This window comes from Danio rerio, chromosome 23 (genome assembly GCF_049306965.1).
Source record: "Danio rerio strain Tuebingen ecotype United States chromosome 23, GRCz12tu, whole genome shotgun sequence".
Classification (NCBI taxonomy): Eukaryota; Metazoa; Chordata; class Actinopteri; order Cypriniformes; family Danionidae; genus Danio; species Danio rerio.
The window spans coordinates 25,226,816-25,241,889 of NC_133198.1; the positions used below are offsets into that span (position 1 = coordinate 25,226,816).

The window sequence follows — 15,074 nt, forward strand, 5'->3', positions numbered from 1 at the left end:
ATACAAATTAAAAACATTATTTTAAGGATTTGACTGTATTATAATATTTGATTGTATTTTGTTGTTTTGTTGATCAAATAATTGCAGTTTTGCACAGCATTATTTAAAAAGTATATCATTTGACAAAACTGTGTAAAATTTAGAATCAGTCATGTATCAATTTTCTGCCACAACTTGATTAAAATTGTCTGTATTTTAAGCATATTAGATTTGCTGCTTTCTTAGTCAGTATACGGAGTGTAGTTAACATTATTTAGTAAATTCAGCCCTGAGACCCGAGGTCAGATTTACTACTGTCCTGCTCAGACTGTGACCCATACAATGCAGACCAGCACTCAGTCTCACATGACAGCTGCTGCTACTGCTGTTTTTAAGGCTGTCTGCACCTGTGCTGTTGTGTAACAACAAATGTGGACATTACAGCTAAGAAAATCACTCTGCTGAAACCTGAAGAGCTGAGAATCGCTCTAAATGTGTTCATTCAGCTGCCTGACACTCAGTAAACTCTCACTGCACTACATCCACTGTCCCAGCTAACAGGGAATGTTCTATTAATGTTGTGTAAATGTTAGCATGAAACATTATTATAAGGTTTTTGAGACATCTTTAGGACGCTATAGTTATTCTTTGTGAATGTTCTCATAATGTTAATAAAAAACATTCTAAGAACATTCATTCATTCATTTTCCTTTTGGCTTAGTCCTTTTCTTAGAACATTAAGTCATGAAATCAAAACTAACCATATTCATTTTATTAGTGCACATTGTTAATTTTGTGGTAAACAATTCATTGTGCATGTCATTAAGAATGAAAAAAAAGTTCTCACTTGTTATCTAAAATTAAAATCTGAAAAATGCACTTCCTGTTTGTTTTCAGTTCAATTCTCAAATTACATCTGTCTGAGGTAATGGGCGTGGGCTTAACATACTTGACCACGCCCCTCCAAATGTCAGTTTGGACAGCGCTTTAACAACAAACATAAATAGTGAGGAGGAGGTGTCTGTTAGGTTGTAATAACCCCTGAAACCCTTTTCCTGATTACCGTCTGCTTTACTAAATCCACTCAGCTCACAGTAAAACTAGCCATGGCCATGGTTTTCTCATTCATTATACAGTTTCGCTAGGAAATGTCACAAAATGAAAAAAAAAAAAAAAAAAACGTTGCAGCTTCCGGTTCATGCAGACTTTAATATAATATGAATGGAAAGTGTTATGTAACGTTTTGAATAATAACAACCTGGGAATAGAAAAGTTTTTCTATTTAATAGATTTCTATTTAACCCCAGAGGTCAAGGACCGCGTATACGCGGTTTGATGTGTCTTCTCCGAAAAGAAAAGAAAAGAACTTAAATAACACTTTAAGTTTTAATCGTGCAGATAAGAGCAATACATTAATCAAATCTGTTATCTGTCTACTTTTTTGTGTACACTCACAATAATAACATAAGTGTGTGCTTTTGCAAAACAAGGAAAACAGTTGAAATTTTGTAGGTTGTAATTTTTATTAGCAATATTTAGTGAAGTTTATTCATAAACTAATTTCGAGAGGATCACGTGCTTATGATTGACACGGCTGGCCCCGAGTCAAGCTAATGAATGAACCACCAATCAGGCTATTCCTAACCCAGTATAAATAACCAAACACCCTACCTTTAGTCATCTTCGTCTTGAAGAATCCCCCCTTCCACTCCTTCTCCTCCTCTTTTCTACAGGGCAGCACGGCGGCCCAGTGGCTAGCACTGCGGCCTCACAGCAACAAAATGCCTCCGACTCGGGTATCCACCCAACCGGTCAGCATTTTCGTGCGGAGTTCATGTTCTCCCCGTGCTTGCGTGGGTTTTCCCCGGGTCCTCCGGTTTCCTCCCACACCCCCAAAACCATGAAACTAAGTAAATTGACTAAACCAAATTAGCACCAAATTCAATTCTGTCAGCAACACATCACCTTAGCAATCCTTACGCAACAGGAGGGGGGGGTCCTCGATATCTACCCGAGTCAAACTCCCCTCTCGCCCTGCAACGGAAGGGAGCTCCGGGCTCGAGGATCTTTTGAGCTCGGGGCACTCTCCCGGGACAGCATGCCAAACTAGCTTATTACCAATCATCAGCTAAGTGTGAACTCTTGAAGCTTGAATTTAATTGTATTATCTTTCAATTTCTACATATGTTTGGTGACTAAAATATTATTTTAATAAATATATCTGTTTAATAAATCTATTTTGTTTAAATGCTTCAAAATACATTGCCTAAATTCACTGAGAAATGGATACAAATATTCATTTTCAAAATGGAATGTACTCTATTATGCTGGGCACTTTATGTGGACCTCTTTTAGCTAAATACTGCATAATATTTAAAAAAATAATAATAAAAAACATGGTTTCTGGTAAAATATTTAACACTTTGCATTTTCTGCCAGGTGTTTGAAACTTTTGACTTCAACTGTATACCACTTCAACAGTATTCATTATTTAACAAGAAGACTAACACTTGAAACGAGCACTGTTTGCACATGCTTTTGTGTCACTGAAGTCATGAAAAATGGATGTGTGTTTATGTAAGGCTCTTGTTATGGCACACAGTGTATTGGCAGTGACTGGAGGGCTGTTCTCTCCATTATGTCCTGTTCCCCAGACAGCAGGTGTAACTCCATCCTCCTTAAACACTCACACTCCAAGACATTAAAGGGCACCTATTGTAAAAAATCTTCTTTTCAAGCTGTTTGGACAGATCTGTGTGTTGGTATAGTGTATAGACCATCATACTGGGGTGATATGAACACACCCAGTCCTTTTTTTTCAATTTAACTACAAAAAAAAAGGGTCGGCCAATTGGAGCTGTTTTCAAATCGATCGCACCATTACGTAGGTGTGCGATTCCCCCCGCCCACCGAATTGATTGACAGCTGCACGTATTAACATATCCTGCGTTTGCCGTTTCCGCCATTATCAGCGTGAACGTCGAAGCGATGCCACCGAGAGAACACCCTTGTGCTATTTTAGGATGTAAGGCTCAGCACAAGAGCCTTCACCGTCTTCCTGCAAATGAGCAACAGAGGCTTAAGTGGCTGAGTTTTATCTTTGAAGACAAGGTGCCTGAAAATGTACCAAAAATGTTGTATGTTTGCGCTAACCACTTTAGCGTAGACTGCCTCGAGAACGCGGGACAATACAACTCCGGATTCGCGAGTAAATTGTTTTTGAAAACTGGATCAGTTCCTACAATACGTGATCCTGTCTCACTTCAAGTAAGTATTACATTTTATGTACTTCTAGCCTTAGTATTCTAATTATGTTAAGCCGATGAATAGCATCTGCGGCTAAAGTAGCTTTGGATGTTTGTTTGCACGTGTTTACCTCTTATTGTGCTTTTCAAAAACAGTCTAAATACTCGAAGCTGCATATGGTAGTGTGTACATGAAGGGGGTTTAGCCATTAGGAACAGAAACCGTAGAAAAATAGCAACATTGTAAAAAGCAGTACCACTGGCTACAGCTAAAGTTTGTTGTTGTTAAATGTTTGTTGTACTGTAATCGTAAGCTGAAATGAATAACATCTAAAAGTTAAAAGCCGCTAAAGTTGCTTCGGATGTTTGTTTGCACGTGTTCACTGCTATTATGCTTTTCTAAAACAATCTAAATAATCGAAGCTATAAGTGGTAGTGTGTACAAGAAGGGCTTTTAGCCATTAGAAACAGAAACCATAGAAAAATATAAACATTGTAATAAAGCAGTAACCAGTACTGGCTACAGCTAAAGTTTGTTGTTTATGTGGGATGTTTGTTGTAATGTGTATACTGTAATGTTAAGCAGAAATAAATAGCATCTGCGGCTAAAGCTACTTCGGATGTTTGCGCGTTTACAGCTATTGTGCTTTTCTAAAACAGTCTAAATACTCGAATCTTTAAGTGGTAATGTGTACATAAAGGGGTTTTAGCCATCAGAAACAGAAACCGTAGAAAAAATTAAACATTGTAATAAAGCATTACCACTGACTAAGTTACAGCTAAAGTTTGTTTTGTATGTGGGATGTTTATTGTAATTTTTTTCCACTGTACTTGCACGTGGTCTGCAGTTGTTTACAATAAGATCGGTATGTTTTAATCAAATAAAGGTCATTTTAAAACATGTATGTTTTCTTACAAAGGCCACGACGTCGACAAAGAGCAACAAGGTGGATGTAGCTTGCCAGACAGAACCTTTTCACACATCTTTACACAGTGTTGGCACCCAGTTGTCTTTTAGGACGCTTCAGGCTAAACGCAGGAGTACAAGTAAGTTAAAATTTCTCAGTTTATTTTAAGTTGCTGCATTAGAAACGTGTTTTATTATCTTTATAAACGTGCAATGAGATTAATCATAAAATTACACTATAGGTGTCCAGACAACAATATCCAGTTTTGAACTGACTGTGCCATCAGCGTCCTCTACTGCGTTTATGACTTCGACACCCCTCAAACCTTCACTAAAAAGACCTCGTCTGGAGCTGGAGGAGGAGGAGGAAGAAGAAGAAGCCGAAGAGACTTTGACAGAGTCAAAAATTATAGCCCAAGACTCGGATGTGACATTTGACCCTGCAGAGGAATGCACATCTGCAACTGAACCAACAGACTTGTCGTGAGTTTATGCATTATGTAAATTATTTGACAGATTGTGTATTGTCATCATAACATTCATCATAATTTTTTTTTTATTATGTTAATGTGTATATTTATTTTTACAGAATCCAAGAATGCCCAGTTCATAACATTGCCAAGTTCATTGTCTATGAAACATGCCTCATGGAGCTCTTCAGTGACTGCCCAGTGTGTCAGAGGAGATGTGATGTAAAGTCACAAAGGCTTGGGACATTTCTGAGCGTACAGCAAGTCTGCCCACACTGCGAGTTTGTAAGAAAATGGAACAGTCAGCCAATTATTGGTAGTACTCCAGCTGGCAACCTGCATCTTTCTGCTGCAGTCTACTTGAGCGGTGCATCATTTTTTGTAGTTGAAAAGGTAATTATCTATCAAAATTTATCACATTTCTTTTAGAAACATAATCTAAATTTTGTCACAGGGTGCATGCACATTGTACTAAAAATTCTCCTCTCTGTTGTCAGGTATTTGCTGCCATGAAACTACACATTTTTAAATATAATTCATTTCGCCGTCATGCAAGACTTTGCATTGAACCTGCTATTGTCCACAAGTGGAGAAATTGGCAGAGTGAAATGCTAGAACAGCTCAGTCGAAGAGAGAATGTGATTGTTGGAGGAGATATGAGGGCTGACTCCCCAGGTATTTAGTCAAAAGATTTAATTTCTAATTCAATACAGTCTAATAAAAAAAATAAATATGACATACATTACAATTATTCCAAAAATGTGTTTAGAATAATTATGTACGGTTTGTTCTTGAAGGTCACTCGGCCAAGTATGGGAGTTATACAATGATGGACCTTGCAACTAACACAGTGGTCGACCTACAGTTAGTCCAGGTAATACAGAAAAGTATTATGTGAACTAGCATAATATTTTGGATTGAAAATGTGTGATTTATATATATATATATATATATATATTTTAACCTTATTTAAAATTTTATAGAGTAATGAGGTGGGTGGCAGTTACCATATGGAAAAAGAAGGCCTAAAGAGAAGCCTTGACCTGTTGGATGCCCGCGGTGTTCGTCTGGAATGCATCATCACAGACCGACATCCTCAAATACAGAAATACCTCAGGGATCGAAATGTCACTCAGTTTTACGATGTGTGGCATATCGAGAAAGGTATGTAATTTAGCAGTTATTAATTTACTTAAGATTAAATTGCTATTTACAGTTCTTACATGTTTATTATTATTTTTGTGTTGATGTCTTTTTTTCATTAAATTCCAGGAATTTCCAAAAAACTGGACAAGATATGCCAGATAAAGGGTTGTGAGAAGTTGCGTAAATGGTTACGTAGCATCAAAAACCACATCTACTGGACTGCTGCATCATCCACAACAGGTCCTGAAAGAGTGGCAAAGTGGACCTCTATCTTAAACCATGTACAAGACAAACATGTACATGAAGACCCCAATTTTCCGGCTTGTCTGCATCCGCAACGGATAAGCAGAGACAAGAACAAATGGCTGTCGGCTGGTAAGTTGTATACAGACATATAAAATATTCTTTGCGATTAAAACTAATTCAAAATAGAGCTTGTTTCATTGTTCAGATTTGTTTTTGATTTCGACTCTAATACCTTAAATTTTTGCTTGTTTAGCAACGATGCCATTCTATAAGCTGGAGAAAGTTCTCGCTAACAAGAGAATATTGAAGGATGTGGCCAAGCTAAGTCCTCACCACCAGACGTCAACTGTTGAAGCTTTCCACAGCGTCATACTGCGGTTTGCACCCAAAAATGTGGTATTCCCTTTTCTGGGGATGCTATGCAGGTAAAGCCAATGATCAGAAATTAATATTTACAATACTATACAGTCTTGTCATGGTACGTCATTTACATTTTTCTTTTTGTTAGGTTGTACTTGGCTGCACTGCATTACAATGAAAATGCCGGGCGTCCCCAGGCCACATCAGCAACTGGTAAACCTATTTACAAGCTTGCTTTTCCAAAGGCAAAGAAAGGAGAGTATAGGGTCCGAGAAGTGAAGACACAGCAAACTTTCGGTATGTATATAAATGTTTATAGTATTATTAATAATTCAATAAATAAAAAAAATAATTGCACTTTACATTCACAATGAAAACTCACTACTCAAAATACAAAATTAAGTTACTAAAGAGATAACTGTTATATTGCACAGGTTATGTAGAAGAGCTGCTGGACCTCATCTTCAACCAAGTGTTTGTGGACCCATCACCCTATGTTGATGAAGTGTTGGGAATTCACATACCACCTGCTCTATCATCAGCCTACGATCGACCTGAGATGGAGGAGGCTATCTCCAGCAGGGTGACCCGCTTCAATCAATAGCGATCCTAAAACCCACATAGCTGCCCTGCTCTTCAGGAAACTGTCTTCGAATCTTCAGCACCACACAGGCAGGAATCACTACACGGACTCTCCGCCCGAGGAAACCCCAACACCAGCTCACAAAGCTCCGATAAGCCAAAAAGCGGCACTGTCTAACAGAGACATAATAATGAAACATTGTTTTAGAAATTGCACTACAATTTGAACTTCGGAGTTATTACATATACATTTTTATTTTTTATAAAATAACTAGCTTTAACAAAATTTCAGAAGTCATATTTTGTTTATTCAACTGCCAATGTATATTTGATATGTTTGTATGTGTTTGTAGATATACTGTACTTTCTAATGTTCATGGACAATTGTATTTCATTCAACAAAGTGACAACTTGGAGTTTATATTTTATATTTGCACAAGGATACATTTTATATTTGCCATCACATTTTAATTTATACTTCAATATAAAGTTTTTATATGACTCAGGAATTGAAGCATCTTTTCTGAAGGGTTGATGTTTCTATGCCATACTGATTTTTATATATTTTAAGAGTTTATATATTAATGTTTAGTGAATTTAAAATTATTTTTCAACAAAAAGTACATGCATTACTCAGCCTTTTATGAAGTCATTCAAATTGTCATCTCAGAAATAGCAGCAATAAAAAACGGTACGTATTTCATTTTTATTGACATTGAGGTAAAGTTGGTTTTATATTCAGATATTCGGACATTCTCCTTAATAGTATCATTTCAGTAAAGTATTCTTTGCAAATTCAAAATAGGGAAATCGTATTAGCAGCAAATGACAAAGTACAACATTGTTTACAGTCAAGTAAATAGTTTTAATGTTGTTTACAAGTCATACTTGCATGCTAAATACGATCGAATGTTTAAACTATCATGATAAACAATACAGGGACTTCTGAATGTGCGGATATAAAACCAACTTTATCGCTATTTTATTGACTACACGGCGTTAATGTGCTTAAAAAGAAAGCGAGCATGCAGATCATGAACAAGGTAACCTGCTATTATTTCTATTTATTTAAACTCACTTTTGCACTCCACGAAGTCGCAGGGGACCATAGTCTGCTTTGTATATATTCGATGCATTTTGCAAGGAATAAATATTGAAGCAAACGGGATCCATTCCTGGATGCTCCGTCATGCACGAGGGTTGCATTTCCAGTTGATCCATTCGTCTTCTAACCTTATTACACGACACAGTTATGCTGTTTATTATCTCATTCGATGTCTTTAGAGCAGCAACGTTAACATAAACTGGAAATTTACCTGCGGTATCTCCCTGCAGCATACATTTTCAGCCTCAGTTGGCATTTTTTCACAATTGCCACACAAGCACCTGCCAATATTTGTCAACGTCAATATTCATGAATTACGAATAAATCATACCAATGCAAAATTTATCTCTGTGGATATCTTTATGTCTTGTCTGTGTTTGACGTAACGCATGACGTTCGCGAACTTTATCAAACAAATTACGGATGGCGCATGCATAGTTACATAGCGGCTGTAAAAGTATTCAAAAACATAAAATATTTTGTATGTACCACTCTGACACATTCTGGCACATTCGGATTATAGATTCCTCAACAGTCGACTCTGCTTGATCTGTGTCCGAGTCTGGGTCATATATGTAGGGTTGAATTGTGTTCCTCTCACTCATGATGACTCCTACTGTCTGCCTCTGTGACGCGGTGCACAAAGCAGACGCGCTCTTGGCTCCGCCCCCTTGTTACGTTGGGCGGGCAGTCGAAACTCATTATCATGTTAAACAACACACCCCAAAACAGCAACCCGTGTACACGCCTCTAAATTTACACTTTTTAACACAGCATAATAACCATATCTGAATTGCGTTTTGATCTGAACCTATATTGGCACACTCAGAAGAACCATAATATTAGTATTAAATCTCAAAAAAGGGCTAAAATATGTGCCCTTTAAAGCATCTGTCAACACTGACGCACTGTTTCCCCCACAAGATGCTTGCATCATTTCTAAAACCGAACAACTACAGTATGTGTTTTCTGATGGATCTCCCAAATCTGTTGTTTACAATATTGAGGGATTCCTGAGTGTTATGTGTTTCTCCTAAACTCCAGGTGAAATTTTCTGTAGTTTGTTTGTTCGTTTGTTCATTCGTTCCTTTTTTCTTTCCTTTGTTCCTTCCTTTGTTCCTGTCTTCCTTCCTTCATTTCGTCGTTCCTTCCTTCCTTCCTTGATTCGAATGATTTCTGAGATACAGTTTCACATTAGAAAACGCCACATACTGGAAGGACGGAAAAAACGTTCCCTTCGTCCTTCCTTCCTTCCTTCCTTCCTCTCTTCCTTCCTACCTTCCTCTTTCTTCCTTCCTTACTTTCTTCCTTTCTTTCTTTAAATTTTTGTATTTACAATAATAGGTTGCATAAAACTGATAAAGAGTGACATCAAATGAAAAATGTATGTATACGTGTATTTTTTTTAATTATATGTTGCATTATGCTATTGAAAATCATTTTGCATTTCATGCTCTTCTCTTTCAAAAATTGTATTAATTTGATAGGCATAAAAAATGCTTCTACTAAAAACTGAAGTATATTTTTAACATGTGAAATGTTTCTTACGTTCTAAATCAGCTTATACATTTCTGAATCATCATATGATGCCATTCTGCAGTAACTGTTCCTGAAAATTCATCTTTGTTGAACATGAATAAATTTATATTATATACATTTAAATTTTAAAATGTATACTAATAGAAATTAAAGTTTTTTTAATAGTCACAGTATTTCACAATATTGTAATTTTTAGTAATGTGGACCAATGCTAAATCAAAGATTTTAAAGGTATTTGAGGTGGATAAGGAGATTCCCCCAATGTGTAAAGCACTTTAAGTGTCTAGAAAAGCGCTATATAAATGTAAGAAATTATTATTATTATTATTATTATTATTATTATTATTATTATTATAACAACAAAAAATCATGTATGTATATATCTCCTTCAACGTATATTTATAGCACATAAAAATTTACAACACATTTGTGATCTATATTTGTTTAGATTACACTCCAAAATGTTTCAAAGTGAAGCCATAGTAGAACCATAGTATATATACAGTATATATATATATATATATATATATATATATATATATATATATATATATATATATATATATATATATATATATATATATATATATATATATATATATATTTTTTTTTTTTTTAGCATTTTAATAAAGTAAAGAATTGTTTTCAGATTGAATTCACCTTTTGTTATATAAGTAACTGAGTTGACTAAATTTAGGGAAGCATACTGAACCTGTCCCGAGTTTAGTTTGCTAGTTTTTTGTTAATTTAGTCAGGTTTTAAGCAGTTAAGTGTGCATCAAGCATTGTGTTTCTGTGCACAAGGCTACTGATCCATGACCCACAGAAGAGGTCAGGTTCAGGAAATCACTCAAGTGGGTAAGGCCAAAATAACACTTAGGAAAACATCAGTGTGAAAGAGAAGTGTCAAGAAAATAGAAAGGCACTAACGTTTGATCATACTATCAAAGTGTGTTCATATTACAAAGATCCCTGTGATGAAATAGTAAGTAAGTAAGTAAACAAGCGAGTGAGTGAGTGAGTAAGTTAGTTATTAGTTAGTAGTCAGTTACAGTAGTTAGTTAGTTAGTTAGTTAGTTAGTCAGTTAGTTATTTAGCTAGCTAGCAAGCAAGCAAGCAAGCAAGCAAGCAAGCGCACAGTTACACTGGAAGATGTGATACCCATCCTGATTTTTTGGCAATATCCAGTTATTTTTTGGATGAACAGCTTACAGATTCTATTAAAAGTGACTACTGTACATTTACACTTTGCTCAACTCAAACTGATCCTGAATAGCTTAGATTGTACGTTAAAATAAAAAGGCATGATTTACAATGGAAGCTATTTGTTTCCTGCCAGATCCCTAAATGTCAGGGAAATATTGGTCTTATAATGCAGAAAAAAGCCTTTATTCTTTTCTATGCCACTGAAACGAGCAGTGATTGTGGGTTATGTTGACTCAATCACTTTTTCAATGACATACAGCTAAATTTGACTGGACTATCTTATTTTTTACAAGGTACATGCAAATGCACATGTCTGATTCATATCAGTTTATTTCCATGTATGAATGAGACTGATTTCTGATTTTTTTATTTAGTGGCTAATTTGAGTGAATCTGTAGAATCTCATTTGTACAGTGTAGTATGATTTGTTCATCCTCCAATGATGGGTGGGTTTTGGAGTGAGATTTGGAGAACTCTTATGAATTCGTATAATTTAGCCACTAAACTGACAAAACAGTTACATTTCCTTGTGCACTCAAAAACATGATGTTATTTAAAATTGGCTAAAACAACACTTGAGTTCTTGAGGTTTTTTTTGGACAACTCAATTGTTTTACAGTATGTTCAATCAACTTAAATTTGTAAAAACTAGTGAACTGAATTCCCTCATGTTGTCCCAACACAAATCGAATTTGTGATCCAATCTGATATGAGTCGCTTAAACCATGTGATGTTATTTAAATGTGGCATTAATTTACAGTATTTAATTATCCAACCATTCTCAAACATGATCAAAGCTACTCTGCCTTTTCTAGTTGCAGATTGTTTGTTTATTTAGTTGGTTTAAAAGTTAGTTCATTTTTATTTTTCCTGTTTATCCATATTCTGCAAAACCAAAGTGACTTTACTTTTTTCCAGTCACTCAGAATGTATTTGTATTTATTTATTTAGTCTATTGGTTAGTTTAGATTGATTAAAATAATACATTAAATAATTAGTTTATATTATTTATTTATTCAGTAAATTATCCATCCATTTATTCATATGTTATCCAAAACAAGTAATTTTGCAATGCTGACAGAATTTAATTTAGTTATTTATTTTTTTTAGTTAAGTTGAATTATTTTAGTTTCAATTTGAAGTTATTATGCAAGTATTTATGCATGTATTTATTTTATTTATTTCAAAAATATTCAAAGTGAGTAGCATTTTTTCAATTAATTTTTTTATAATAGTATTTTAATTGTAATTTATTTGCACTTAATTTCTCCAAAACGATCAGTCAGACACGAGTCAGACACCTTTTCTTTCTTTCTTTCTTTCTTTCTTTCTTTCTTTCTTTCTTTCTTTCTTTCTTTCTTTCTTTCTTTCTTTCTTTCTTTCTTTTAATTAAAGTAGTTTATTTGTTTATCTATTTAATAAACCATCTCTTCTCCCTTGCCATTAGTAGAATTGTGATGATAAATCTCTGCCGTGATCTTGGTCCACGGATGGGAGAAATAATACTCATTATATTTTCATTTATTGATTATTTTTTTGAAGATTCTCATTTCTTTTGAGATGAATTGAAGCATAAGCGGAGGATGCTTGTGAATGTACATTTCTAAATTATAAATGACATCCAGCAGGATTGTTGTGCTCTGCATGAGACATGATTTATGACGCCCTACCAGAGGGATCAGATGCTTAGACAGGCTTGTGTTAGAGCCAAGTCAGCTTTGACATCTGATTCTCAAAGTCGTTTTCAATAAAGCATCCTCTCTAGTCTCAAATATTGACAGTCTCCTCTGTATCTCAGACTGTACCCATTTTATTGCAGTGTGATAAATCTAAGCTAACACAACCTGTGCGTTTCATATTGTATGTGCCTGCAGATGTTTGAGGACAGCAATAGTACATTATCACATTAAATCAGAGGACACTGACAGTAAAGGCCATAGGCTCTCTATCAAGCTCCGAAAACCCTCTGGTTTATGCTCTGAATCTAAATGATGAATAATACATTCTTACTCTAGGGCCCTATGAAATTGTAATGCTTTGTTTATGTCAATTCGTACTGTTATACACACATCTTTTAACAATTTGAGCCAAAAATAAACAAAATATTAATTTATTATTAATTATTTTCTTAATTAAATTGAATTTCCCAGAGATGGGTTGCGGCTGGAAGGGCATCCACTGTGTAAAAAACTTGCTGGATAAGCGGTTCATTCCACTGTGGTGACCACGGATTAATAAAGGGACTAAGCCGACAAGAAAATGAATGAATGAATTAAATTGAAATCAAATTTTGTGTTAACTAATTGATTTATGTCAGGTTAATATTCATATATTTTTATGATCGTCTTTATTGAAATTTGGAGAGGTACACCACAGCTTTTAATTTCCCATATTATAATAAAAATATATTAGATATAGACCTTTTTGTTTGAACGCAAAATTACCCATTATGTTTGCGTGTATGCATAAGGAGGATGCTAAAAACTTCCATTTGGCAGCTTGATGCATATAAACTGTCACATTAGGATAACTTTAAAACAATAATTTTAATCTGTTTACTTGCTTTTAAAGTCTTTGAACTATAACTGCGGTTGATCAGCACCACCCCCTGTTTATTTAAGACTGTTTATTTAAATAATGTGATCTAATAGGTTTCAAAATAATCATTTTAATTTTACCATTAAACGGAATCTTCTGCCATTTAATTGGAGCCTCGTCATCGCTAAAGTTATCTTTTTTTTTTTTTTTTTACATATACAGTATAGAACCCACCCAAACAAATGTAATTCACCAAAATGTTTGATACACACACGTACTGCCCCACTAACACATTGATTGAAATATTGGCACAAAGTAAAAATAAGGCCATTTTGAAATGACGGAAAGAGACATACCATGGTAAATACTACACAATACAAACTAAATGAAACATAAACTGCTTCCAATTAGAATTAACATGCAAATCAGCCAGCAGAGTATCAGTACCATACTTTTATTTTTTGGAAATTGCATGGCTTCGTTACATACCTGTTAAGTTTCATGCTAGTAATATGGGTTACTCTATAATGCAGTGATCTTTTGCGTCTGTGTGTGCTGTGTACAATATAACAGCTGACAGGTCAGGAACACTGACGCTGTATTTCAGCATCTGACGGCAGACACTAAACTAGGAGAAAGTTTTTCTCTTGTGCTTACACCTCATCTGACAGAAGTGTAACTGCTTCAATGCACACCTTTCAAAATTAAAGTTGTGGATCACAAAAACTCTCCGTAAGCCACTCAAAGCAATATTGACAACCATTTTCAGATCAAGATTGACCAGTTGTAAGCCCTGTAAACGGAAGTTCTAAGCATCCTACCGGAAGACGCTGGTCACTATGGCGCCGTCTATGCATCAATGAAGAAAAAGGTCTATAATCAGGGCTTAATAATAACTTTTTTTGATCACCAGCCGCTGTGGCTTGTAGTTTTCCAATGTTACTAGCCACTTGCCATTTTCACTTGCCACATTTCTGTTGTTGGGAAAATACATTTTATATGTATACAATTGACTTTGACATGCTAAAATTACTTTATTTAGATTTTGTGTTATGTCCACAAAATTGTGTAGTTTCAAAGTGTCGCATTTCAATCAGTTTTATTTCACATGACTTTTCAGGGCTCGATGTACCTTTTTATACTATGCCAACACCAAACAAAATATTACCTTGACTCACATTTTAAATAATGTGTCAGAACAAGCAGAATATAGATGTATACAAATACTTTTTATTAAACCAAAATGTTCTTAAAATTATTGACATTTAAAAAAATTCTGTCTGTCCTGGCTGGATTTCCCAGATCTCCAGTTACAGTAACTAAACATACATGTAGAGTTAATCCTATATTAAAGCAATGTTATTGTTAAGGGTGATAATTAAACCATTATCAAAAATAACTGTAAGCAAGACATTCACAAGAAAAGCATTTCATGTACGATAATGAAAGTATGATCACGCACACCATTAACGTTAGGCTCATTAATAATCTGTTCAAAGAATGGTTAAAGTGAAAGCGGCAACCACTGCTGCTTACAAAGAATCTCAAGCTCTGGAAAGTAGCAGGACTGTAGATGCACGAGCATCTAATTTTGTCCAGTCTATTTCAAAGAGAACCAATTGCACCAGTTGCGAGTGTGCAAGCAAAAAAAAAAAATAAAAAAAAATACACTGACGCACATCACATCAGCTGTACGCTAACACTAAAGCTCTTGTCAGTGAGCGAGAATTGCCTGTGCCTCTTCATGCGCCT

At 35.1% G+C, this 15,074-nt stretch overlaps 1 protein-coding gene across 1 annotated transcript; it reads left to right on the top strand.

Annotated features, from left to right (window-relative positions):
- The first annotated feature begins 2,943 nt into the window (after window positions 1-2,943).
- On the top strand, window positions 2,944-8,263 carry LOC795083 (uncharacterized). Its single transcript, XM_017353729.4, has 11 exons — window positions 2,944-3,246; window positions 4,145-4,271; window positions 4,374-4,614; window positions 4,721-4,994; window positions 5,099-5,276; window positions 5,399-5,475; window positions 5,585-5,765; window positions 5,874-6,122; window positions 6,247-6,418; window positions 6,502-6,650; window positions 6,788-8,263. The coding sequence occupies exons 1-11, from the start codon at window positions 2,968-2,970 to the stop codon at window positions 6,955-6,957; spliced, it is 2,097 nt and encodes a 698-aa protein (XP_017209218.4). The 5' UTR covers window positions 2,944-2,967; the 3' UTR covers window positions 6,958-8,263.
- The last annotated feature ends 6,811 nt before the right edge of the window (window positions 8,264-15,074 follow it).